Genomic DNA, 20310 nt, shown 5'->3' on the forward strand with positions numbered 1-20310 from the left:
TGAACTTTCTCTCACGCTCAAAATTGGCTTCTCTCAGAATTTTGGATTGTCGGGCTTGTTGAAGCTTTTTGGACGCACAGGTGAGCAAGTTTGGAAGCCAGTACCTGCTCTGCTGACCACAAGGAACGCTCGTTAGCAAGATGACAGAACAGCTCATCTTCAAGGTACGCATAGCTTTGCTGATTGAGTTGCAAAGACTGACGTCCATGGGCTCTCTCGTAGGGCACGCTCAGCGGTCATGGCAATTGGGTCACTGCCATCGCAACGACGCCCGAGAACCCGGACATGATCTTGACGGCATCGCGCGACAAGACGATCATCGTCTGGCAGCTCACTCGCGAGGATGGCTCGTACGGCTACCCCAAGAAGATCCTCAAAGGCCACAACCACTTTGTCTCTGACATCGTCATCTCCTTCGACGGCCAATTCGCCCTCTCTTCCTCATGGGACAAGACCCTCCGCCTCTGGGATCTCAACACCGGCATGACGAAAGTTCGCTTCGTCGGCCACGACAAGGACGTCCTCAGCGTTTCCTTCTCGGCCGACAACCGTCACATCGTCTCTGGCTCCAGAGATCGCACGATCAAGCTCTGGAACACCCTCGGCGAGCTCAAGTTTGAGATCAAGGCTGAAGGTCACTCCGACTGGGTGTCTTGCGTCAGATTCTCGCCCAACGCGATGAACCCCGTCATCGTCTCGGCTGGTTGGGACAAGGTCGTCAAAGTGAGTCGATTCGTTCGCTCTTCTGGTTCTCTCTCCTTCGCCAAGCAAGATGAGTACAACCTTGTGTATATTTGCTACTTCAGAGCTGGCGTTTACGCGCCTCCAATGAGACAATCTATCATCCACCAAGATCTCTGACTCCTACCTCGCAACCTGCACCCCAAAGCGCAGTGCTGACAGTCGAGCAACAGGTGTTCGAGCTGTCCAACTGCAAGCTGCGCTCGACCCACTCCGGCCACACTGGCTACGTGTCAACCGTCACCGTCTCACCCGACGGATCGCTCTGCGCTTCAGGTGGCAAGGACGGCATCACCATGCTGTGGGATCTCAACGAAGATAAGCATCTCTACTCGCTAGACGCAAAGGATATCGTCAACGCTCTCGTCTTCTCGCCCAACCGCTACTGGCTCTGCGCTGCCACGGCAAGCTGCATCAAGATCTTCGATCTCGAATCAAAGTCGATCGTCGATGAGCTCCGACCGGACTTTGTGTCTGTCTCTGGCAATGCTCGTCAGCCAGAGTGCACGAGCTTGGCCTGGTCGCCAGACGGTCAGACTCTCTTTGCTGGTTACACAGTCTGTCTTCTGCTACTTACGTCAGTGTTTGAGCTGACGATGAGGCACGCGCAGGATAACGAGGTCAGAGTCTACGTCGTCGCGTAAAGAACTGTAAGGCCTTTCGCTCATCGAACCATCAAGCAGCTGACCCGTAGGCGCAGAGGTCGTGCCTTAATCTGCCTCGCTTGGTCCCCGGGGCTCAAAAGATACTGTTGTCAGCTTGCATCGCTCTCGCTGTTTCATTTCAAGTAGTGCTCAAACCGGAAAGCAGACTTTGCATACTGAGCCAGATGCTGGCATTTTACAATGCCGAGATGAATGAGCAGAAGGATGTTATAGAAATACCGTTTCACTCAGAGCAGACCGACTGACCGCAGGATCTCTGATGAGCAGTGCGCATCATTTCGAAAATGGATACATACCTATACCAGCCAGCGCGAGGGACAGACAGCTTATACTGACTTGACCGGCACCGCTCTTCTGCTGCGCAAGTGAGGAGGTAGACGGCCGAGCGGTTGAGGTCGGATTACCTGCGATGCCTCTGTCAGCGAGCCCAAAGCCTTTTCAGCTCACACGCACCACCTCTGTTTGGTGTGCTGCTGGTCGAGCTGCTGACATCGCCAGAAGAAGTCGTCTGAGCGTCCTCATCATGACCAAGCGCATTATAGCAAATCGTCTTAATATCGGTGGCCGCGTTCTGGACAACGGTCAACCACCACGCGGACATGAGGCTTTCGATGCTTACATCGGATGCGTCGACGTCACTAGCAGATACTGATGTGTCTACATCGATGCAAGTGTAGCATTGATCTAGACCGAGATTCGTATAATCGGCATTACAAAAGCAATCGATATCGATACTTGACCCGTCCGAGCTAGCGCAATTGGTGGCCTCCTGTACTGCCGCGTCTGAGCATGGTGCTCATTATGTAAGGTCAACGTACGCTAGCGAGAACGCTACAGATGTCACAGAAGGGGGTGACTGCATTGGCAATGGTGTTGAGATCCGATAAAATGTCACCGCTTTGCCGGGGCTGCAGTCTGAAGAGCGGCTTAGCGATGCATGTCGCGGCGAGAGATGCAACAATGATAGACTTGAAAAGCATGCTTGTCAGTCTTGAGCGATGTCGAGCTGTCTTGTCTCGTGGTCTGAGAGGTGGAGAGGTCTGCGAACGCGAACAAGCCTTCATCTGACTGAATCCAGTGCGGCCGGCCATCTGGCCATAGAGACATTGGCGGGATACAGTACCGACGAGCAGGATGGAATATACTAGAAGACGTTGCGAAAGCGGGTCAGAAGGCAGACAGGGAGCAGCGAATGCACGCAGACGGTATCAACGGTTCCCGACGATTCCGTGGTCCCGCACGCGGCGCTAACCCGTCGCGACCGAGCTGACGGATCATGCGCATTGTCGCTGATCACTCCTCGGCTTTAGTATGTCCATCATCCCGCGTCTCCGCGATGATTCTGATAGGGGCTCGGATGATCTGATCAACCAATCAGCCGAACTGTTTGATCGCATACACTTCCAGTTCGCCTTGCCTGACTTTGACTTTGGCACGAGGTCCAGCCCTACGCATCTTCCATCCCGCTGCAGATCCCTCAAGATGATACCACGCTACGCCTCATGTCTCGCGAAGTATGGGTACGGTAGCGATGGTCTCGACCGGACGACAATTATAGACCAGCGCGTTCGACCCGCATAAGTAGACTGCCCTTCAGATTCTTGCCAATTCCCAGATAAGCCTTTGCCTTAGTTCAGAATGTAGGTCGCCGGTCCTTCGTCAGTCGCGAGCGTTGAGCATTGCCTCCGATCAGGCCGTCGCATCATTCTCATGGTCACTCGGACAACAGAACATCGCGTCCGCACGCCGACCGACATCACTCGCACTCGCATGGGCAGAGCAGGCGGCACTCGAAGCCTGCACAGCCGGTCATGGTGCAGAACCCAGCCTACATGGCCGGTCAGCAGATCCAGCAGCCCATGAACCAATTTCAGCCGGTCTATATGACTTCGCCGATCGCTACACCAATTGCCTCGCCCATGATGACCCGTCCTGTATCGCATGCTCAACCATCGTACCTCGAAAAGGACATGTCTCCCGCTGGCTATCCCTTTGTGCTCGAAACGGCCGGCCAGCCTGTCCAGAGACGCGACAATCGACGTCGCAACCTGCTCATCATCATAATTGTTGCCGTCGTTGTCATACTCGCCATCGCTATTGGCGCTGGTGTCGGAGGTAAGATCGCGATAGCGGCTATGCTTGACATGTCTTAATGCGTTGTTCATTTCCAGTGAGCCAACACAAGAAGCACAGTAGTGTATCGAAGACGAGCTCGGGCAGCAGTAACGCTTCATCCAGCAGCGCTGACAGCAGCGACAGTAGCTCCTCCGATTCTTCTGGTGGCGATGAAAATTGTCTGCCGGATGGCACTTGCGCCGGCTCGCTCGGACCAAATTCGGTTGGCCCCAGTGGAGCCTTGGACGGCTCAGACGATGACTAGTTGGGACGTGCTGGGACCCTGCAAGCTGCCCCCCCCCCCACCTGGCTCTTGCCTGCTTTACATCTTGTGGTATATTGGACGGTTGTAGGATTATGTCACTTTCAGGATACACAACGATTGCTGGCCTACTAGCGCGCCGAGCTCCTGAGATGCCGAGGCACCGGCGCCTGCGCGTTGAGAGCCATCGGTCATGTGATATGTATATAATGATCATGCGCACATCCGCTGATCGTATCTAAATGCTGACTACAGCGCAAGATCGCGCCTGCTCTAGCTCGTCCTTCCAATCGCACCCTAGAAGGTGTCATCTTGCAGCACTTCAGCGGCTGTCCACGAACAAAGACGAGACGGCTACGGGATGTCCCGCTGTCTCTGAAGCGCTGGTCATTCCGGCTGACCTAGAACGGACTGCACGATAGTTCGGTATCTGACGTCCCGTGCAGATCCCGCTCGCAATCGCGAGCACATATGGGCCAAACGGCCCGCAACAGAGCTTGGCATTAAGCTCGTGCCGCCTACCATAAAGGATCAGGCTACAAATTGCGGCTGGCCGCCCACCTTTCTTGCGTTACGAGCCATACATCGTCATGCTGTGCAGGGCTGTGTGTCTCGCCTGGCTGTTCGGCATCTCGTCAGCCAATTCTGTACAACGCCTTTACGCGCGACAGAGCACTAGTAGAGGTCTGGCTAACGATCTCGATGCATTTCTATCATACATTCCACCGGATTGTGACATGACTTGCAGCAAGCTCTACACAGTCGGTATCACGTCTTCATACATCTGCGTCTGACTGACCGAGGGGGTAAGCAGAATATCGCCAACTGTACGAGCGGCAACTTGCTCTATCCGGTCTGCCTCTGCAATGCAATTTCCGCAAGTGCAGGAGTGAGTCACTGTGAGAAATGTATCGAGGGATCTAGCAGCGTATCGATCGAGGACACCAATACTGCCGAGGTGGGTATAATCCCACACTGCATTGACATGCTTATCAATGCCAGCGATCAGGCTGCTGCCATCGATATCGGTGATCCGGATTGCAAATCGCCTGATCCGACTCCCATCACCATCGGGGGTAATGCTGCAACTGTTCGCGTGAGCAGTGTCACGCTCAGCGTTGCTGTCATCCTTGGTACGCTTCGTTGCCGAACAAAAATCCTGCGTAGCTTACAAATTTCTCCGTCGACAGTTTGCGTCTTTCTCTAGGACCGAGCTACCTGTGAACATCGTCTGGAAACTCTCTGATGCAACGCGACTAGACTGCCCAGACCCGTTGCTCGTTGAGCCTGAGAGATGACCTGATGATCAGGCCGATTCTGGTCCTCAAGAGTACTTTGACGTTGCGCCCGATAGACAACCTAGCTTAGCTTCAGAGATTGGTGGATTACACATGCTCACATACGTTGCAGCATCAATAAATTCGAGCAGCTGTACATCCAGAAAAAAAGCAGTCGCGTTACAACGCGAACGTTGGTACATCCACGATTAACCATTCTCAGCTTGATCCGATGAAAGGGCCCCCGCATACATTCTTACTGACTCGTTCGTGCACCATGGGACCGTGCTCCCGCGACATGAGGATACTTCGGACCGAGCGAGTGCATGCAGAATCAAGTATGCACAGGCGGGGCGGGATCTCCCGTCGCCTGTCTCACGGCGCTGGCATGCCCGCAGATCGGCCATTGCTTCTCTGCTCACGTTTTGCGACCCGTTAGCGGCTATTCGCCAAGCCTTGCACTTCGTTCGGCCTCGAGAAGTCGCTCCTCCGCTGATTGCTGGACGAAGAAAGCGTCGCACAGAGCTCATTGCGCCTAGCTACCGCAACGTCAAGACGTCGCCATGCTTCTTCATTTGATCACATCGGCTTGGCTCCTCGTTTTCTGCCTTGCGAAGCCCGCCCAACGCTTGCACGCCCGTGACAGCGGCCTGGGCAGCGATCTCACCACTTTTGGGAGCTTCGTCCCACAAGACTGCGACAGTGACTGCGCGGCCCTCTATGACGTTAGTCGCTGCTACCTTGTCTTTCGCAAATCTCAAATGAAGCCTGCAGGCTGTCAACAGCTGCTCGAACGGCAACCTGCTCGACCCGACCTGCTTCTGCCCTAATGACGGCTCGTTGCAGGACTGCTATTCTTGCGTCGCGGACTCCAGTAGCCTAAACAGCGACGACCAAGACAGAGCAAATGTTAGCTGCATGCTGAATATCGCAATGCGTCACTGACTGTCTGAACAGTCGGCCTATGAAAATGTTCTCTCGGACTGCGATTCCTCTGACACCTCACTTTCTCCACTGATCGACGGAGCATCTCAACTCGGCATCAGTGGCCTCTTACTCGCCGTGGCTGCTTTGAGCGCGATCTATGCTCTGTAGTCAGAGCATCCAGTACTTCAGACGCAGGCCATGCTGTCGGACAACACCCTAGTCTCGCTTTCATTGTTTACCCCCTTTACTACTTTCCAGTCTTCGTGCAGAGCAATTCATGATATGCTTGACCATACATTTGTCCTCGATGATTTTCAGCATCTTCGAGCATGTCAGTCGATGGCTCGGCCATAGCTGACGCTTGTGGGCTACCTGAGATGCTATGAGCGATCTTAGATTTGGCGACCTCCCGTGCGGCGTGTGAGAGACGACGAGGGTGTTCACCCCGGACTTTGCGAACTGTCTAGATTAGCGTGCAGAGCTCAAGTACATACATGCTGAGAGATCGCCGTATCGCTCTTGCCCAGCATAGCGGCGGGGCAGTTCTCGGAACCGTAGGTGCAACGGGACGCGCGATCTAGTCTATTCGACTTCGCGCGCGCGGGATCAACCCGGATCAACCGCTGTTTCGGAGGCTCCCCTTTACTCGCAGGCTCCAATGCAAGCATCCCGTCGAGAACCTTCTACGTCCCGCATCTTTCCTTCCGTTCAGCCGCTTCGTGTGAAGCCGGTGAACAGCTCGAGGCAGGCAGACGACTGACTCGATATTGCAGCAGCGCCATGCAGCAAGTCACATATGTTCCGGCCAACCAGAACTTTCAATCGCCTCCCGGAGCGTATCCAGTCCAAGTGCAGATGCAGCCTAATCAGATGCAAATGCAAGGACAGCCCCAGGTGCAATACATCCAAGTTCCTGCCGGACAGCTGCCTCCCGGGTTTCAATACGTACAGCAGCCTCAGCCTGCACAAGGCCAGCCTGTTCGATATGTTCCGGGTCAGCATCCAATGCAGGGACAGTCAGTACCGCACCCGCAAATGAGACAGGTCCAGCAGCCAGTCTATGCACAACCTGGACGTCCGACCTATCAGCAACAAACAGTGCGCTCGTCTCGCTAGTATGACCGGCGGAGCTGATTCCACCTGCAGTCTCAGCCCGTCATGCAACAGCCGGTACGTGTTCCATAGACGACTGACTATGACGCTTAATGTGGGTGCAGACAGCTGCCAGTTCAATGGTCGTCGCAACGTCCCAGACGAATGCTGGCGCTCCTTCATTTGGCCACTCGGCGAAGCGAGATTGGACTTATCCTACCTTCTCCAGCGAAGTGAAGAGTGGGATACTCCTGCCCTGGTGCTGTATGCACCCCATTTACCGACCTTGAGTCTTGCTGATGAGGATCATATGCAGGCCCTTGCATCGCATACGGCCAGAACGAGGAGCGTATCAACGCTCTTGAAGCAGGCAAGCGTACGTTCCGACGCCATCGTGCGGGAATGGGTCTGATCTGCAATGCAGCTGGCACGGCCACTTCGTCCGTCAACGGGGCTTGCATGACTTTCTGCGGCGTCATGGCGCTAATTGGCTGCGCCGGTGCCGTATTTGTGCCCAGCCAGCGCAGAAGAATTACCACTCGGTACAACATCAATGAGGACAGCTCAGACGGCTTCAACAGCCTGTGTTTCTTGCCTTGCCTCCTGTCACAAACTGATCTGGAACTCACGGTACTCGAGCGTCAAGCTCTTGGCCAGTACTGACAGCTGATGAAGTGATTAACGGGTTGCGATTGGTAGTTTCCTTTGCAATCGATGTATGCGACACCAGCTCGTGAGCTGAATTGGCTTGTGCCAGTCAATCTGTAGGAATCTTTGGCTGCATCGGCTGAGCAGCCATCTGAGCTATCATGAGAGCTCTGGGACGTCCCTCTCAGACATCGCCCATAAACAAAATGCAGAGGCGAGCAAGCCAGAGCGGCAGAAAAAGAATGTCAGCGACCAGCACACGGGCCGCGAGGTTCGTGGCGACGATCTGGATCTGAGCTCTGGTACGGAGGATCGACAGCGGGATGTGAATCACCGGGAGGAGCGTCTTTGGAGACTTCACAGCTTCGGTGAAGACGGGTTGGACGTGTCCGAGGAGTCCTTTGACTGATCAGCTCAATCACGCGCTCGTGCCAGATGATCGTGGGGATTCGGGATCTGGTCCATGAATTGATACAGGCAGAAGGCAAGCGGGCCAATGTGGAGGAAGTTCTGGATCTTCTGTAGCGCTGCAGGCGCGACGGGATCGTCCCGCGCTCAGCGCTCAGCCGTCTATGTACCTTGACCTGCTCCCTCAAGCCTCCTCGACCCGCATACTACGGCCTCTGGTCTCTCCCAGGTCACTCACCGGGGTAGTACATCCCGTTTCCGTTCATGTCTCTTCAGTCACATGGTCCCTACCTAGCGATCTGCTAGATAAGGGCATGGTCGTGCCCCTCTCCGCACCCTACATAAGACCGGTCACCCAGCAAATTTATAGCGAAGCTTGCTAGGAAGTGACAAAGATGCTACTCAAGTCCATCATTGTCGTCTCTCTCGCTGCGCTGGGCATCGCGAAACCACTCTTCAGGCTGCAGACTAGACAGAGTGCGGACATTGGCTCCGACATCGGCATCGTCGGTTCACTCATCTCCGAAGACTGTGCATCGGCTTGCTCGGCATTCACGCAGGTAATGCGCGCTTTTGAATATCATCGAGCAGGCTGTTCAGCTTAAAGGCAGGATGTTGAGGCATGCCTCAACTCGAGTGGCGATGACGTCGACGCAATTTGCTACTGCAACAGTGATGCAGTCGATCAAGGACTCAGCAGCTGTGCAGAATGTCTCGTAGGTGATCCCTCTCTCGATCTCGCAACGACCGAGCTCGTATCAGTGAGTGTATCGTCAAATCGCAAGGCTACCAGTCGACTGATTTCATGACAGAGTGCAGCCTCCGACCTCGTAACCACTTGTGATGCGGTCCTAGACAACAGCGATAGTGACTCCTCTGCATCCTCATCAGCTGCCGACATTTCACTTTCTGCAGTCCCCGTCACGACTGCCGACTTCACTGGCACACTGGCGGCAGCTACAATTGCGGTTACAACCACCAATACTCCAGCACCTCTCACAGTAACTGCAACCGCGACAGCACAACGCTCCATGGCCACGATACCAAGCAGAGGAAGCTCAACAAGCAGCGCAAGTAACCCCATACACACCAATGCAGCGAAGCGTTCTGGTATCGATAGCGCAGTATATGCGCTTGCTATCTTTGGTACGCTCATGCTTGTCACGAAAGGCAGTGAATTCATGACGACGATCCACAGGCTATATTTTGGTTTAGGCCGTGTCTTCAGACGCATGGATTCGCACTTGTAGATTGCACGTGCTTGACGATGTGCGCTATGCATCGAGTCTCTCCTCTCGCAAGCTATATGCTGCATGAAGACTCAGCACGACCGTGAGTCAGATGGTACATCGGTCCTGATTATGATGAAGCGATCGCGAGAGGATCTCTCCAGCGTTGAGAATCTCGACAGCGCCCAGCGCGAGACATCATCATCTGGCCCAAGTCTCAGTCCCAAGGTAATCATAGCTCTGTACATCGTGCCAGCCGGCTTATAGCGGCATGACTGCAAGGATGAAGACCTCTCCTTATAGACCTAAAGCGGGCGAGGAGCTATTGTTAATCACCGCTGTGGCCAGCTTCGAGACTGCAGACATTCTGTGACGATAACAGGGCCCGACATGATTCGGCACAGCGGAGGCTCGTGGATCACGGTTTCCATATTTTGGCAAGACAACAGGGTTGCTGACATGGCCGAATTTCCGGTAATGTAGAGCAGCTAGCAGAACGCGATTCCCGTCCAAGCCATAGATAGTCCCGTCTCGTCGATCCCGTCGACCGTCCCATGCCTACTAGCCATCTTCCTGCACGAGATCCACACGAGACAATCTGCGATCGTTCGCAAGTCTACGAGGCTATGATCACACGCTATTTCATTCCGTGAGGATTCTTACCGCCTGAGGTGAAGCCGGTTGCCGATTTAGAAGAGACGGCACGCGCTCGCTCGAGCAAGGCCACAGAGTGCATGCATGATGCTCACTTGATAGCACACTCTCGATGCGGACGACAGAGCTCGCATCAGCGATGGAAGATGACGCAGTCGTCGAGAAAAAGCGAACGCGCATAACGTTAGGTGGGTGCCTCTATACGAGAATCCCACGCCTTTCTGACGCGAGCTATCGCCACAGCCTGCTCAAGATGTCGGCAGCGCAAGATAAAGTGCGGCATCTCGCGTTCTCTGCTTTGACTGCTACTGAACGTCGAGGAAGCAGATGCGACGGTGCTGATGTTTGCCAACACTGTCAAGTTGCCGGCGTGACTTGCGAGCACGTCCCAGTCTCACAGTCAGTCTGATACCCTCTGGTGGGCTGTGAAAGGCTCAGTACTCGTCGCAGAGAAGAGAATGAGGCGGCAAGAGCGCGCAAGCAACGAGCAAGGTCTAAGAAAGAGCTTGAGGAGCAGAACAATCGACCTAAGCTAGAAAGGGCTCTAACGACTGATGCGCCAACTAGAGCCCGTCCAAGCGTCTTGGAGCGGGCGCAGTCGCTCTCTCCTGGTCGCGACATGCATTCGCTGCCAGCCACCAGTGGCTTGCCTATGCCATATCTACATTCGCCGGTCGAATCCTTCGTCTCTCCAACTTGGCCCGCTCAACCGGGAGGACTGCCTCGTCACATGCTCCCAGCTCTGCCGGCTATCATTATTCCGCGCGGCTACCATTTGTCGCCTGATCTACCACAGCAGCAATTACCATTGCCCGCAGAGACCGTGCATCCGACTCAATCGCATCTGGATGCACTGATACGCCACGGTCTTGCTTGCGAGCAGGACTCACATCGCATATCTGCACATCTCGTCAGGTCGCATGCGCAGTTGCCTTATCCGATTCCAACCAATCAAGCCGCACAGTCTGTCATACCGCAATATACCCGTGCACAGCCCTCGTCTTCGTCAGCTTCACACCATCGCGCTCCTTTGACGAGCTCGATTCCTGCAACCGTTGCTACGACGCCTGCCGATACCTCTCAGAGCATTCCAGTCTCGCCCACTAGCTATTGCACCTGCCAATTCGGTTCCCGCGGCGCCGGCGTTGCCGTCTCGCCTGCGCCAGCTAGCACATCTTCATCACACAGATCAGAGTCTGAATATGCTGCGACCTCGTTTCAGGAATATCTACCGGCCTCATCGCATGCGCAGCTCACCTCGCTAGAACACATTTATCGCCCCGATTTCGCTCCCCATCATCAATAATAGGTCTAGGTTCTTCCACAGCGTGCACGAATAAGTACTCGTGTTGTACTGAAAGCATCATTTTTCACAATGGCATAAATCAGGAGCTGCGCACATTACGCCGAGATCTACAGATCTGCATCCGATCCATGGGCATGTCATGCAATATGACATTATTGACGTGGACATGACAACGTCCGCCCGCAGGTCGTCGACATTCTCCCTCGAGGGATGCTGGCAGCGTCGTACTCAGCATCATGTCAGCGCCGCGGGAGCCTCAGATCTCTAGATTCAGTCGCGCTCTCATTGTACACGGCCAGCGATACTGACTCTATCTCGGATACCGCTGCAGTAAAGCCTTGAGCAACATGCTTATCGCTAAGCATACCCCAGTGCATGTCAGCGTACAATAGTGACAGCCCCATGAACCTATATCTGAACCATCTACAGCTCCAGCAATGAACTTATTGAACCGGAGATGACGACGATTGAACGCCGCGCGCTTGTGCAATCGTCATCAAGAATTATAGTCGGATCCAGATGCCTGCGTAGCGTTTCTGTAATCGCTCTCTAGGTTGTTCTTAGACACAGAGACTGGTCGATGCACGTTAGCAATGTCTGATCTAGACAGAATATACCCACCTGAAACAGCAACGACGATGATGATGACAATCGTCAAGATGGCAGTCGAAGCCACAATGAGCTTCTTCTGAAGATCCAAAGCGTTCATGATCTGCGTGTGGGAAGCATTTGAAGGTTGCTGCAAAGCTCCGTTGCCTTTCTCGAGATCTGGGTTTCGCATCGGCGCCTGCGCGTATTGCACATATGTCGGCTGGGGCTGCGGACTCATCATTGGTGTGGTCGAGTAGTTTGTCTGCATTGTCGAGCTGGCTGTGTTGCGGGCTTGGCGTGATAAATTTTGAACAATGCGCCGAGGCGAAAGAAATCCTATTGGGTAGCAGAAGAGTCCAGCTACTTATGCGCTCTCCGAGGATGGTCCGCATCCGGTGCCATGCTGCTTGCTCCGTTCCGAAGTGACTTGCGGGCTAGGGAGATCGGTTATGACGGGCCAGTCTACGGAGTCACGGAATCTTCGAAGCGTCATTGAGGCATGTCAAGGGAAGGCGGGAACTCCCATATGCATCCCCTTTCCATCGCGTGTCTCTGTCTTACCGCGTCGAGTCGGCTTCGCTCAATCGAGGATGCCGATTCGCATTCGGGCACATTCGAGATGTACGCAGATGCATGAGTCTCGGATGCTGTCGTGTTTTGAGTCTGCGCCTGATCGGTGTCGAGCGAGAGCTGCTGCAATCATATGGTACAAAATGTGCTCATGATCGCGAGCACAGGAATCAATTACACAGTGGTACGGCAGCGTACAGGCAGGACACCGCGCATTGCGCGTTACGTACTTGTCTCTCGGGCCTTGGTGAGGCGTCGAGAAGGCTCCGTCGCTTAGTAGCCGCGCGCTTGACGTTCCAGGACCGTCAGCTCTTCGCTGGTTTGCGATAGCACGCAGCCAACGCAGACACAGCTGCACACAATGTCCGAAACACACGACATGTCGATGTCGTGGTCGTTCGCCAGTGCGCTGCGCTGCAGCGGAACCATGATCATGCTTGCAAAGTTCGCAATGCACCAGACCGCAACGCAAAATGTTACGCAAGGCAAATTGCAAGCTGAAGTCGATGCACCGGCTGATGCAAAAAGTCAGCTCTGACTGGGCGAACTCAGATTAGACATACCTTTGCCAGCTTTGAGAGCTGCTATACGCTGCTCGTTCTGGCCATAAGTGATACATGGACCTGTGATATCAGATCAGTACGATACATTTGCGCAAATGACCATGACAGACAGCACCAGGGTAGGAAGCAACCACTGATTACCTGGCTGGAACACAGATCGAATGACCATGGCCTTTTAGCACGTGGCGTCTGATCCGTCGGGTAGGGCTGCATCGCAGATGTTGCAAGCTGCATGCCGTGAACGACAGTCTGCGGGGCGCGTGTGTCAAAGCCAGCAATTAGATACGAGGACACGATGCGTACTGGTTGCTGCGTGATAGGCTAAGAAGCAAACACTGTCAGGCAGATCGCGTGGCAATGCTGAAGTGCTCACCATCTGCTGCATAACCTGATGCTGATTGTAGCTGGGAAGGCCTGGAGTAACGTAGACAGGCTGTGGCATCTGCTTCATTTGCGGCTGCGGTGCTGGCTGTAGCTGAACCGGAGCTTGAGCCTGGGCATGCTGGATGGGCTGGCCTTGTGCAGGCTGAGGTTGCTGTATGTATTGAACCCCGGGAGGCAGCTGCCCGGGAGGAATCTGAATGTATTGCACCTGAGGCTGCTGCTGCATTTGCATCTGGCCAGGCTGAATCTGTGCTTGCGCTGGAGACGATGACAGCGATTGTGGAGATAAGTGAGCGACCGAGATGCCTTGATTGTAGGTAGCTTGCTGCATGAATTACGCCTGCCGATCTAGAAGATGCTCGGGCGGTCGTCGAGATTGATCGTTCTGCGAGCCTTGGCGAGAATGACAAGACCAGCAGACGAGGGCGACCGTGGATATGCTAGAGGATGTGCAGGACGCATGGCTGAGATGCACCTCAACGGGAGCAGGCTAATAAACGTTCGCGTTGAACTTCGTTGCCGTAGCGCGCCCGCAACGATCCCGAAAGACTCTTCTCGTCCCTTTGAGACTTCGTACCCGCTTCTGGTCGAGCCACAGTGATCTTCGTTGCACGGGACGCACCAGAAACATGCGATATCATATGCTCGCAAGCAAGGCTGATCGAGTGCATGCAACCAGCCACCGTGAGGGCGGATACATGGATGGCGGATCCCGCAATCGGTCCACCTCGCCGGCCGAGCACGAAGGCGAGGAACAGCGTCGCAGCGCATTTCTCAAGACACCACTTCCTTCATCCAGCCCTTTGAGCAGCCCACTCTAATCCGACCGACTAGTAGCGTCACGATGCAAAGTCAGTGGATCGTGTGCAGTATAAGCTAGACTCCTGACAATCGAGAGCCAGACACTGCTTATACTAGCGCGCCATTTCAGCAAAGCTACGTCGAGATGCCTGCGCAGCAAGTTTACTACCAACAGCCAGTTTATATGATGAGCCAGCCACAGACTCCGGCTGACGAGATGGCGCCGACGGCTAGATCGGGCCAATATACATGCCGCAAGTGCGGCAATGCCACACGCTCGTCTAGACTGGTTTGCTCAACATGCTGCGCCCGACGTCGACTCGAGAAGGATGGTTCAGGACGAAACCAGAAAGTGGCCACCATTCAGCCCGAAATGCAGCCCTCGCCGCCAACCCAGTCAGAGTCAGTGATGCCTGGTCAGGCCCCGACTCCCGCGGGCTTCGATGGTGCTCTACCGTCTCCTGCCTACTCGCCTGTTGCTAATGGCCAGGTGTGTACGCTGCTCTGCGCATTGGTATCTCCTGACCGCTTGAACAGATCGCCCAAGGTATCGAGCAAGCAAGCTACGTGGCAAACACAGCTCAGTCTGTACCGCAATCGCCAGCCATACCACAGTCCCCTGTTGGCTCTGCTCAACCGCAGCAGAATGGTCAAGCGCCACCACTGCAAAATGGGCAAGCTCAGTCTCAGCAATTCGGGCAAGTGCAGCAACAGTATACTGATCAAATGCAGCCACTACAGAACGATCAGGTACAAGCACATCAAACTGGTCAGACCCAGCTGCAGCAAACCAGCCAAACGCAGCCGCAAACAAGCTACTTCATGCCGCAAGCTCAACAATACGTTCAGACTGGTCAAGCGCCAGAGATGGTTGCAGTACAGCCGCAGCTGATGACGCAGGGCCGGCAGCATGTAACATTCGCGGTGCCTCAAGCTGATCAGCAGCCTTCGGGCCAGCAGCAAGTGCAACCGGCCCAGACCCAGACAGATGGCAACACTACGCTCGCACCGACACAGCAGCTAGCGAATGGACAGCAGATCGTCTACGTAATGCAACAACCTCAGCCTCAATACCAGCCTCAGCCTCAGTCTCAGCCTCAATATCAGCAGTTTGTCGAATCCGGGCAGACGCCTCAGCCTATGTATGCGGTCGCACAGCCACCTTACCCCTCGGACGGACAGCCCCAAGTCAGCTACATCATGCCACAGACTCAGCAGTACGGACAGTACGTCGCTTATCAGCCGGTGCTGGGCCCGCAGACCCCGGCAGATGAGATGTCGATGTACCAGAGCGAGCTCAGCCAATCGAGGCTAGGCAAGTACATCTGCAGGAGATGTGGTGGATCTACGCGCTCCTCAAAGCTCGTCTGCTCGAAATGTCACTATTCCCGGAGGGCGTAGACATCTCTGCTCAGAGAAAGATCATGCATTCTGAGTTTGCAGAGCTGTAGGAAGACATACATGACTGGGTCGTTGCTCCTGGCCATGCATAGACACCGAGTGAGGCTGCCACAAGGAGGCGTTGCTAGCTTAGCGCGATCTGATATTTGCTCCCGTCGTCGCTCCCGCTTGACTCGCTCTGCCCGCTTCGCGTAAGCTTCAACGTTCAACCCCGTCTGCATTTGCTTAGCTTTCTAACACATCGAGTCCCCGATCAACCCACTTGAAAGATGGGAAGCTCCATTGCATACGCCTTGCTCGTGTTTGCGTATCTACAACCACGCCTGGCATGTTCATTTGGAGATGCACCAACCAAACGAAAGCGATGTGAAGCAATGGCGCGAGGCGCTGGTCCAGAGACCTCTGCTGCCGCTGCTTTGCACCGCGTTGCTGGCATTGCTGGGGAAAATGCTGTCGTCGCGGCTCCCTTGTCGCCTGTCACGAGCGGTCTAGCAAGCGTGACAGCGTTCTTGCTCGTAGCAAAGCGTGACGAGCCATTGCAAGACGGATTGTCGGACCTGATCAGCGAGATCGAGAGTGTTTGTGCCGGCTTCGTCTTAGGAGGAACGATAGTCGTGCTGCAATTTAATGGCGCAGGCTCAATTGCGACCCAGATCGTACACTCAGCCACTCATGCGCCAGCTCTTTTAGCGACCAGTCTCGTCCTGCACAAAAGCCCCAGCGATGTCGAAGCACTTGCTCTGACAGTCGCGAGCATTCTCGTCGCATGGGCAAGGCCGCAGCTTCAGACAGCGCGACTCATCCCAGCGTTGCATTGGGTCTGCCACATCAGCCAGTACACTACAATGACCTCCCTCTGGCGCGCAAAGACCAGCAGCAGTCGAAAGACGATGATGCTCTCTGCTGCCTTTGGGTCGCTGTGTGCCTGCATGATCCTGTTCGCGCTCGATGGCGGCAGGTCGAGCCTAGTCAGCGCCAAGATCATACCTCTATGCGCGTGTCAGACAATCTTGCTCTTCCTCACCGTCGACGCGGTCAAGTATCTCGATTCGCCTCTGATACTGCAGCTTATCGTCCCTTTCGAGCTGCTGCTGACGATCGCAATGTCAAAGCCCCTGTTTCTTGTTCCAGTCATTTCTCTGAGCTTGGCAGCCTTGACAGCAGGATGCCTCGGCATCTATGTCTTCTGCCGCATGGAGCAACGATCTGATCATAGGATTCCAGATAGTATGGACGACAATCCGCTGTTGCCAGCCGTCGACCAGGACGAGCACCCAAAATCGACCGTGACTCTGGAGACTTCAATGTCGAGCAAATTACTGCTGCTCTGCTTGGCTATCTTGTCAATATGGCCATTGACGACGTGGTCGGTGCATAAAGACGCGAGTTGTAAGCCGTTTCAGTGCGAACAGATCTCGCTCGGTCGGTGGTGGCGACCGCCTGCTCGCGTGGCGCACGTCTCCCCTTCAGCGCCAGCGGCATCGAAACGCAAAGCATCACTACACGCAAATACCGAGACTCTCGGCAGTATTGATCTTGTAGTGTCCTTCTACGACGAGTCGCCCAGCGATGTCCTCACTGAGCTGACTTTCATACGGTCACTGCTCCCGGCTGCAAATCTGACAACATACGTCTATTCCAAGTCAGCCACCGCCAGTCTCGAAGAGCTGCGCGACACACTGGGTGCAGATCATGTTGCTTACTTGCCTAACGTCGGCCGCGAAGGAGGCACATATCTAGACCATATCATCTCGCATTACGATCGCCAAGATTTCGCTGATCACACTCTCTTTACGCAAGCACATCTCTCATACCGCGAGATAGCCGAACGCCGGCTGGGAGCCCTGCGCTCGTCGACAGATTAGTAAGCCGAGCGCTACATGCGTTTTACAGAGCTGACGGGCTCGCTTAGCCTACATCTAGCGCCCTACGTACCCTCGGAATGCGGACTTGACCAACGCGTAGGTCTCGGCTGCTTGCGTGGCGCAAACGAGTGGCCTGATGCAGATTGCGCAGGTCTGGTTCATGCTGCCGAGACTACGAGAGATCGTCAATTACTTCAATGCGGCGCCAAACTCGTTCTGTCATGGCAGGCAGCTTGCGAGTTGGGCGGCACAATTTATCGTCAGCCGACGAAAGATAATGGCGCGAACGGTAGAGCAGTATCAGACTATCAACACGATGATCGGCGCTCCAGAAGCGCATTGGATGTCCGTCTGCCCCTCGCTGTGGAGCACTGGGCTTATTGAAGCTCTCACAGATACGCAGACCATGTGCCCGAAGGCTGGGATTGGGGCGGACAAGGCAACAATCCGGGCAACAATTACTTTGGTCACAGCTTGGAACGAGCTTGGCCTGTCATCTTTGGCTGTGATGACGTTCGGATAGCCGACGAATGTCCGGACGAATCTGCTGATCCCTTGCAGTGTCAGTGTTTGAATACGTCAGTATAGTGCTTGTTGCTATCGGTAGAGGACCATACGCATCGTCTATGCATTGCATTACAACGGCCTTGCTGGGGGAGGTGCAAACGATGTGATTGAGCGCCGATCGTGACATTGACATAACTCAGGATCAGCGCTCTTATCGTTGCATTGCGAGGCAATGGTCGCATCGGAGCAATTGAATATGGCAGGCCAGGATCGTTCTAGTGCGTGACCAAAAAGTGGATTCGAAGGCGATATGGGTCCGCCCCAATAGCTCCAATCTGGCGGCGGTGGGTCGTCAAATATGAAGGGATGCGAATGCGGTGCATTGACGAGCTCCTCGAGCTGCTTGTAATGCCGTAGAGGGCGAGACGCAATCCTTCGCCGGCTCACAATGAATTGGGCTTTCCATGCTGTCAGCTGCTGGCCGTGACAGTATGCGTCCCCGCTGAGCATATTGAACGTCTCGCGCAGACGTGGAAAGGTCGTGTTGATGACATGATCGAAGCCACAGGAAGACGCGACATAGGGTGCTAGATGCAGACTGCTCATAGATCAGCGAGCATTCGCGTGCATGGCAGACGCGACTGACTATCCTGTATCGTGAGGTGAAAAGGCAGCGAGCCGAGGCAGGGCAATCTCGTGACTCGTGAGATGTGCCTGGGAGAACAGTGTATGATCTGCAAAGTTGCGACCGTCTGCTGTGTGTCGTCTGATGATGTGCTGCAGAAATGTACCGCCTTCTCTGCCGCGATTGGCCAAGACTTGTACATGGTCTGCTCTGCTGATATGCTTAAGCTCTGTGAGATCGATTCGATCAGATTTGACATAGATGAAGGTGCGCAAGGTCAGTCCCAGAGGATGCACCGTCGTCCTGATCACGTCCAGCTCGTCGAGCAGGTCTGCCGGATTCTCTTCGTAGAACGCGATGACGATATCGAGTGAACCTTTTGTCGTGGCGTGATCAGGCATATGCTTGTGCGGAGTCAATTGCGCGTGCCAGTGGTGTCCGAGCGAATATGAATGGCAGGGACTGGTCTCGCATTTGCTAGTGTCATGTGCTACCCAGCCCGTCAGCGGCCACAACGACATCAGCACGAGACAGATCATCAGCAGCAAAGATGGCTGAATCGACAGTCGTGGGGATATTTGAGGTACTTTAAGATCTTCTAGATAGGTCGAGTCATCTATTGCCGTCAATGTGTCACTGGAGTGGACGCGAGAATGGCTCAAGTCGCTTGGCGGATCGATGTAGTGTGCAGCCATCGGGAGCAAGCTAAGTGATGCTTCGGTCAAATGGTGCTCGCTCTGTGTTGCGCGCGGCAGGTAGCGCGGCCATAGACTAATGAATGTACCGATTGCAGTGCAAGCAAGCATGATAAGCGTAGCGCCATCGCGCAGATTCGAGAACAGAAGCGTTCCGAACAGGACAGCATAGCTCGCCAGCTGCAGATCGAACAGATCGCGCAGTGTTATCGTCATGATGAGTGTACAGCCTAATTGTATAGTTGCGAGGGACGTTGCCATGAGTGCAGGCAATAGAGAAACACGGTCAACAGCAGTGCTCGATCTTGCAGCAAATGGTATAGCCATTGCGAAAGAGGCTAGGGTAGCGATGCTGAGGAAATTGTGCATGAGAGCCTGATCGAGTAGCACAATCGAAGATAGACTGCCTAGCTTGAACAGAGTGTGGCTGGTCAGATTTAGCCAGTCGGTGCTGTAGCTGCTTCTGGGCCAGCTGACGAACAAAGACGCGATTGTCAACCTCGCCCAGCTCCATTCGTCTCTCGTGCTTCCGTGTACCAGAGCGATGATGGAGAGAGCAGGCACGAGCAGTGCGACGTCGATGGCTTGGCTCGCAATGGACCCTTGTTCTGATAGACCGAAGACAGCGAGCGTCGAGCATATCCCGAACGCGGCTCCTGCCAGCGAATTGAGCCTGTTGGTTGATGTAGTCTCGAATTGCTGATCTCTGTGCTGTGGCCAAAGGCGATGCAGGGCTGTTATCAGCAGCAGAGAGATTGGCGTGGCCCAGGGTACGACATTCGGGCTACCGTAGTCATTGATCCGGCTCGTTGCAATGAGTCCTAGGGCGATGCTGGCAAGTACATACACAGCCAGCACTGCCATTTTGCCCCGTGAGGATCTGAGTGCTGCGAATCCGAATCGTTGCAGTAGATCGTCAGACAGGCGAGCTGGGGGCCCATGGCGCAGTGAAGCGTTGGGACTCGTACTTCTTGCTGCCAAGGA

General features: G+C 54.6%; 13 protein-coding genes across 13 annotated transcripts; 9 read left to right on the forward strand and 4 right to left on the reverse strand.

Moving 5' to 3' along the window:
* The first annotated feature begins 20 nt into the window (after positions 1-20).
* L969DRAFT_89179 (uncharacterized protein) lies at positions 21-1644 on the forward strand. The gene is made up of 7 exons (XM_014711047.1): positions 21-80; positions 137-164; positions 223-723; positions 915-1298; positions 1353-1391; positions 1442-1494; positions 1552-1644. The coding sequence occupies exons 2-5, from the start codon at positions 141-143 to the stop codon at positions 1383-1385; spliced, it is 942 nt and encodes a 313-aa protein (XP_014566533.1). The 5' UTR covers positions 21-80; positions 137-140; the 3' UTR covers positions 1386-1391; positions 1442-1494; positions 1552-1644.
* Positions 1589-2893, reverse strand: L969DRAFT_89180 (uncharacterized protein). The gene is made up of 6 exons (XM_014711048.1): positions 2824-2893; positions 2225-2768; positions 2026-2175; positions 1860-1977; positions 1703-1810; positions 1589-1647 (listed from the first exon to the last, which is right to left on the reverse strand). Exons 2-6 carry the CDS (start codon positions 2495-2497, stop codon positions 1634-1636), a joined length of 663 nt encoding a protein of 220 aa, XP_014566534.1. The 5' UTR covers positions 2498-2768; positions 2824-2893; the 3' UTR covers positions 1589-1633.
* L969DRAFT_89182 (uncharacterized protein) lies at positions 2645-3913 on the forward strand. Its single transcript, XM_014711049.1, has 3 exons — positions 2645-3046; positions 3100-3521; positions 3578-3913. Coding segments are annotated over exons 1-3 (633 nt in total). The 5' UTR covers positions 2645-3044; the 3' UTR covers positions 3787-3913.
* Positions 3914-3998: 85 nt separating this feature from the next.
* Positions 3999-4990, forward strand: L969DRAFT_95794 (uncharacterized protein; the record flags this gene model as incomplete). The annotated part of the gene is made up of 6 exons (XM_014711050.1): positions 3999-4017; positions 4206-4417; positions 4455-4544; positions 4598-4741; positions 4793-4916; positions 4974-4990. The coding sequence occupies 6 exons, from the start codon at positions 3999-4001 to the stop codon at positions 4988-4990; spliced, it is 606 nt and encodes a 201-aa protein (XP_014566536.1).
* A 368-nt stretch (positions 4991-5358) lies between these two features.
* Positions 5359-6155, forward strand: L969DRAFT_95795 (uncharacterized protein; the record flags this gene model as incomplete). Its single annotated transcript, XM_014711051.1, has 5 exons — positions 5359-5398; positions 5500-5617; positions 5707-5785; positions 5835-5969; positions 6018-6155. The coding sequence occupies 5 exons, from the start codon at positions 5359-5361 to the stop codon at positions 6153-6155; spliced, it is 510 nt and encodes a 169-aa protein (XP_014566537.1).
* Positions 6156-6767: 612 nt separating this feature from the next.
* L969DRAFT_51617 (uncharacterized protein) lies at positions 6768-7742 on the forward strand (the record flags this gene model as incomplete). The annotated part of the gene is made up of 5 exons (XM_014711052.1): positions 6768-7085; positions 7140-7157; positions 7205-7343; positions 7396-7455; positions 7504-7742. The coding sequence occupies 5 exons, from the start codon at positions 6768-6770 to the stop codon at positions 7740-7742; spliced, it is 774 nt and encodes a 257-aa protein (XP_014566538.1).
* Positions 7743-8111: 369 nt separating this feature from the next.
* Positions 8112-9435, forward strand: L969DRAFT_89192 (uncharacterized protein). Its single transcript, XM_014711053.1, has 4 exons — positions 8112-8695; positions 8747-8896; positions 8948-9281; positions 9334-9435. Exons 1-4 carry the CDS (start codon positions 8531-8533, stop codon positions 9348-9350), a joined length of 666 nt encoding a protein of 221 aa, XP_014566539.1. The 5' UTR covers positions 8112-8530; the 3' UTR covers positions 9351-9435.
* Positions 9436-9871: 436 nt separating this feature from the next.
* Positions 9872-11415, forward strand: L969DRAFT_557235 (uncharacterized protein). The gene is made up of 4 exons (XM_014711054.1): positions 9872-10206; positions 10262-10292; positions 10346-10417; positions 10469-11415. The coding sequence occupies exons 1-4, from the start codon at positions 10131-10133 to the stop codon at positions 11322-11324; spliced, it is 1035 nt and encodes a 344-aa protein (XP_014566540.1). The 5' UTR covers positions 9872-10130; the 3' UTR covers positions 11325-11415.
* A 405-nt stretch (positions 11416-11820) lies between these two features.
* On the reverse strand, positions 11821-12153 carry L969DRAFT_51579 (uncharacterized protein; the record flags this gene model as incomplete). The annotated part of the gene is made up of 2 exons (XM_014711055.1): positions 11821-11897; positions 11946-12153. 2 exons carry the CDS (start codon positions 12151-12153, stop codon positions 11821-11823), a joined length of 285 nt encoding a protein of 94 aa, XP_014566541.1.
* Positions 12154-12758: 605 nt separating this feature from the next.
* Positions 12759-13763, reverse strand: L969DRAFT_52085 (uncharacterized protein; the record flags this gene model as incomplete). Its single annotated transcript, XM_014711056.1, has 5 exons — positions 12759-13000; positions 13049-13108; positions 13159-13297; positions 13352-13369; positions 13422-13763. The coding sequence occupies 5 exons, from the start codon at positions 13761-13763 to the stop codon at positions 12759-12761; spliced, it is 801 nt and encodes a 266-aa protein (XP_014566542.1).
* A 513-nt stretch (positions 13764-14276) lies between these two features.
* L969DRAFT_95801 (uncharacterized protein) lies at positions 14277-15634 on the forward strand (the record flags this gene model as incomplete). The annotated part of the gene is made up of 3 exons (XM_014711057.1): positions 14277-14283; positions 14335-14723; positions 14771-15634. 3 exons carry the CDS (start codon positions 14277-14279, stop codon positions 15632-15634), a joined length of 1260 nt encoding a protein of 419 aa, XP_014566543.1.
* A 92-nt stretch (positions 15635-15726) lies between these two features.
* L969DRAFT_557826 (uncharacterized protein) lies at positions 15727-18111 on the forward strand. Its single transcript, XM_014711058.1, has 4 exons — positions 15727-17498; positions 17547-17595; positions 17651-17844; positions 17895-18111. Exons 1-4 carry the CDS (start codon positions 15904-15906, stop codon positions 18085-18087), a joined length of 2031 nt encoding a protein of 676 aa, XP_014566544.1. The 5' UTR covers positions 15727-15903; the 3' UTR covers positions 18088-18111.
* A 24-nt stretch (positions 18112-18135) lies between these two features.
* On the reverse strand, positions 18136-20190 carry L969DRAFT_104572 (uncharacterized protein; the record flags this gene model as incomplete). The annotated part of the gene is made up of 2 exons (XM_014711059.1): positions 18136-18604; positions 18653-20190. 2 exons carry the CDS (start codon positions 20188-20190, stop codon positions 18136-18138), a joined length of 2007 nt encoding a protein of 668 aa, XP_014566545.1.
* Between the last annotated feature and the right edge of the window lie 120 nt (positions 20191-20310).

Source organism: Mixia osmundae (genome assembly GCF_000708205.1).
Source record: "Mixia osmundae IAM 14324 unplaced genomic scaffold scaffold_8, whole genome shotgun sequence".
NCBI classification, from domain to species: Eukaryota; Fungi; Basidiomycota; class Mixiomycetes; order Mixiales; family Mixiaceae; genus Mixia; species Mixia osmundae.

Bases quoted from the DNA above. Each gene is read 5' to 3' on its own strand.
- L969DRAFT_89192 (XM_014711053.1), top strand. From the start codon at position 8,531: ATGCTACTCAAGTCCATCATTGTCGTCTCTCTCGCTGCGCTGGGCATC. The intron at 8,696-8,746 runs GTAATGCGCGCT...GCTTAAAGGCAG, and splicing joins CTTGCTCGGCATTCACGCAG to GATGTTGAGGCATGCCTCAA. The intron at 8,897-8,947 runs GTGAGTGTATCG...ATTTCATGACAG, and splicing joins CAACGACCGAGCTCGTATCA to AGTGCAGCCTCCGACCTCGT.
- L969DRAFT_89179 (XM_014711047.1), top strand. From the start codon at position 141: ATGACAGAACAGCTCATCTTCAAG. The intron at 165-222 runs GTACGCATAGCT...GCTCTCTCGTAG, and splicing joins CAGAACAGCTCATCTTCAAG to GGCACGCTCAGCGGTCATGG. The intron at 1,299-1,352 runs GTCTGTCTTCTG...AGGCACGCGCAG, and splicing joins CTCTCTTTGCTGGTTACACA to GATAACGAGGTCAGAGTCTA.
- L969DRAFT_557826 (XM_014711058.1), top strand. From the start codon at position 15,904: ATGGGAAGCTCCATTGCATACGCCTTGCTCGTGTTTGCGTATCTACAA. The intron at 17,499-17,546 runs GTAAGCCGAGCG...GGGCTCGCTTAG, and splicing joins CTGCGCTCGTCGACAGATTA to CCTACATCTAGCGCCCTACG. The intron at 17,845-17,894 runs GTCCGTCTGCCC...AAGCTCTCACAG, and splicing joins GCTCCAGAAGCGCATTGGAT to ATACGCAGACCATGTGCCCG.
- L969DRAFT_557235 (XM_014711054.1), top strand. From the start codon at position 10,131: ATGCGGACGACAGAGCTCGCATCAGCGATGGAAGATGACGCAGTCGTC. The intron at 10,207-10,261 runs GTGGGTGCCTCT...CTATCGCCACAG, and splicing joins GCGAACGCGCATAACGTTAG to CCTGCTCAAGATGTCGGCAG. The intron at 10,418-10,468 runs GTCAGTCTGATA...TACTCGTCGCAG, and splicing joins GAGCACGTCCCAGTCTCACA to AGAAGAGAATGAGGCGGCAA.
- L969DRAFT_89180 (XM_014711048.1), bottom strand. From the start codon at position 2,497: ATGGCCGGCCGCACTGGATTCAGTCAGATGAAGGCTTGTTCGCGTTCG. The intron at 1,978-2,025 runs GTAAGCATCGAA...ACCGTTGTCCAG, and splicing joins GTGACGTCGACGCATCCGAT to AACGCGGCCACCGATATTAA. The intron at 1,811-1,859 runs GTGCGTGTGAGC...GAGGCATCGCAG, and splicing joins CAGCACACCAAACAGAGGTG to GTAATCCGACCTCAACCGCT.
- L969DRAFT_89182 (XM_014711049.1), top strand. The intron at 3,522-3,577 runs GTAAGATCGCGA...GTTCATTTCCAG, and splicing joins TATTGGCGCTGGTGTCGGAG to TGAGCCAACACAAGAAGCAC.